This window comes from Necator americanus, chromosome III, assembly GCF_031761385.1.
Source record: "Necator americanus strain Aroian chromosome III, whole genome shotgun sequence".
NCBI classification, from domain to species: domain Eukaryota; kingdom Metazoa; phylum Nematoda; class Chromadorea; order Rhabditida; family Ancylostomatidae; genus Necator; species Necator americanus.
This window is the reverse complement of record NC_087373.1, coordinates 12789867-12792943: the sequence shown is the minus strand read 5'-3', so window position 1 is coordinate 12792943 and position 3077 is coordinate 12789867. Positions and strand designations below refer to the sequence as shown.

Sequence of the window (3077 nt, the reverse complement as noted above, 5' to 3'; positions counted from 1 at the left end):
ATTGGTTTCAGGAAGGAAGCCACCGATTTGGCAAAAGACGTAGCCAATCCACCTATACTTAATCATTCATCTACATATTATATACTCTTGTTATATTTTTTGTTTGAATCTAGAACTTAATTTAAGCTATTCCTTTGAAAATATAATTTCTGATTTAAAATAAAATTGGAGGAAGCTTAGCTTGTTTCGTCTGATTGTATCATGTTCCAATAAAATCTCTTATTGAACTTTTAAATCTGTATTTTGAAAGAATATGTGAAATTTCTAACATTCCTGAGTTTAGAAAAATTATTTTAAAATATTTTTAGATGTTTTATCGGGACATTATGTAATCATCCCAAACTTTCTTCTCAACGAGATTTTCTCCCTCAATTTTTCAGAGATTTCAAACTATTAATGTATTGAATTTAGGTTTGAAACCAGTCGAAAGGTTAAGAGAGGAAGCACTTAGAAAACAAAATATCTAAGCCCTAGTCAATCGGAGAATTTCAATCAAAACCATTTTTCAGCTGCTCTCCATAAAATAGCCGCACGGCCAGCAAGAAAAAAGAAAAAAAGTAGGAAATGCTGCCAGCTGGAGGAATTAACAGAGTAGACGCGCTTATGTTTGGGGTGGAAATATTAGTGATTATATTTTACACGTTTCTATTTAAACTAAATCTAAACACTCCTGTCATTCACTAGTTATTGATCACAACAGTAGGTCAAACCTCAGCAATAAAACCCATGCGGTGTTCCTGCTCCTCTTTTGGATCCGATCTTTCACTGTTTTTTTTTTAATTTAGGCAAAAAGGCCTTGAAAAAACCCGTGGTCTTTCTGTCATAAAATTTATCTGTTAAGCGATTATTCACACGAAATTGGTCTCCGGCTCCGAGTGGAAAGTGTCTGCCCTCCCGGAGCAGCTGTTGCTGAGATCTTGACCGATAGGTGGTGTCTTTTATGATCAATACTGCAATCGGGGTGCGTTCATTCTCCTCCGGCAAATTCTTTTCACTGTTCTTGCTTTTCTCTTCTTTCATGAATCCTTAATATATGTTCCTTCCTGAACACTTCAGAGTCCCAACGATTTCTTTAATTACTAGTAACTACATTTTTTTTTAGATGAGGTTCTTTGCTGTATTAGTTCCCCTCTCAATTCTGGTTCTGGGTGCTTCGACATCTGCGGATTTTCAAACTATTGGATTCAAAGATTGCAGTTGGTTATTTTAATGCAGCGGACAGCTGCACAACTCTCCGGATTCCTAGTACATTAGTCATCGAGTTTCTCTCATTTTACAGAGTCCAAGTTCAAAATCCTTGATGTACAAGCGTCCGGATGCGATCTGAAAGATACCCCTAACGGGAAAAAACTTTGCGAATTCAAGGAAGGAACAACACCAAGAATTAGGATCAAATTTGTGCCGGGTTCGCATGGTTTTCCGAGCTTCGGCGAATGTTTTCAATTCATTGCCTTCGTTAATTAAAGGGTTTTTCTCTCAGATCAGACTGTTAACAGTCTCAAAACACAGATTAAAGCGAAAATTGGTCAGACTTTTTTGGAGTTCCCCATGGCCGATGCTGATGCCTGCAAATACGGTATGTAATTATTGCGTAGTCTTTGCACATGTTTCTTCCCACTTTTGGAAAAAAAATTTCTTAGCTAATTTTTAATTTTATTATTACAAATGAAGGATCAACTATGTGATTATTATCGTTATCACTAACATGTAGCCACCTCACAGGCCAAGTCTCAATCCCCTTCTTCCAGAAGGAGAAGGGCTGTGACGATCAAAAGTCGTCAAGTACATTTTTGAGGTCACAGAGGTCTTTTTTTACAGATGCTGCCCCATGACCGTCACAGCCCTAAAACGGACGGTAGTCGGATAAAACTTGGTCCAGACGCTACATCGTCCAGCTCCTGGATTTTGCTTCGCGTAGAGATAGGCGTTGATTGTCTGATTACCTCTCAGCCGCTCCTAGAATACAGCACTTTGCGAATCCCAGAATACAAAAAAGAATCAAATGTTGGGAAAACGAAATGCAAAGACCCAATATCTTGATTGAAATTTGTGCACGTGCTGATCATTTACAAATTTTTGTAGGTGTAAAATGTCCAGTTGAAGCTGGAAAGGAATCCGTCTACGAGAAAGGCATCGAAATAATCAATAACTATCCGAAGGTAATTTACGAGCTATTGGGTTTTTTTAGTTCTCCTTTTAAAATATATTCGCTACGTTGTTTTAAAGGACGAAACGGTTCAAGTGAATTGGATGGTGAACAAAGACGACGGAAAGGCGGTATGCATCATATTTTTGGCACGAATAGTAGCATGAAGTGATTGTTGTTTACTCTCAATCAATAAATAGTTTATTTTTCGTTCTAAAATTCAAAGGTCACACGGTGGAGTTACAGCTTAGACATGGATTTTTTGGCAGGAAAACGTTGCATGACAGCTGTTTAAGATTTGTTGTTATTTTGTTAGTTCACCTTCACATGATTGAAGGTTCAAGAGGCCACAAGCGCCTTTTTTAAAGGGATTTGTCGTTGATCTACCACAGATCTGTGAACTAACGAAGAAAATTTGTTCTACAATCGACAGTTTTTGGAGATATGATCCGCTTGCACTGATGAATCCATGTATTTCTCCTACGACCGAACCAAAGAGTAAAACTACTCACGAAGCAAACGTCAATACTAATTCCAATCCTCAACACTTTTTTGGTTTTTTTTCACATTTTTCAAAAAAAAAGGTCAACGTTGCCAGCTTTTCTAAGGGTAGTGAATTTTTTGGAGTATTTACCTGTTTCCTCTTTTGGCAAGTCCTCTTTTTTTTCGAAATTTTACTTTGTGGAGTATTTTACTTTTTCTACACCGTGTTCTTTTTTCTCGCACTACAGTTGCCTCCTATAAGCTGCCAACCGTAATAGTGTCTTGTCGTCTCTTGGAATCCAACATCACCTGTTCAATCTGTGCTCCGTTCTACAGTTCGGTTCGATTTCGAGTTTTCGATCTCGAATTCGATTCGCCTAAGGTGGTGCTAAAACATTTCCATTCATCCGTTTGCGTGTAAGAGTTCTGTAAGAGTTTCGCCAAGATT

The 3077-nt window shown here is 37.8% G+C and overlaps 1 protein-coding gene across 1 annotated transcript; it reads left to right on the top strand.

Annotated features, from left to right (window-relative positions):
* Positions 1 to 940: 940 nt before the first annotated feature.
* Positions 941 to 2313, top strand: RB195_009410 (uncharacterized protein; the record flags this gene model as incomplete). Its single annotated transcript, XM_013451591.2, has 6 exons — positions 941 to 961; positions 1103 to 1196; positions 1280 to 1405; positions 1481 to 1576; positions 2083 to 2159; positions 2227 to 2313. The coding sequence occupies 6 exons, from the start codon at positions 941 to 943 to the stop codon at positions 2311 to 2313; spliced, it is 501 nt and encodes a 166-aa protein (XP_013307045.2).
* Between the last annotated feature and the right edge of the window lie 764 nt (positions 2314 to 3077).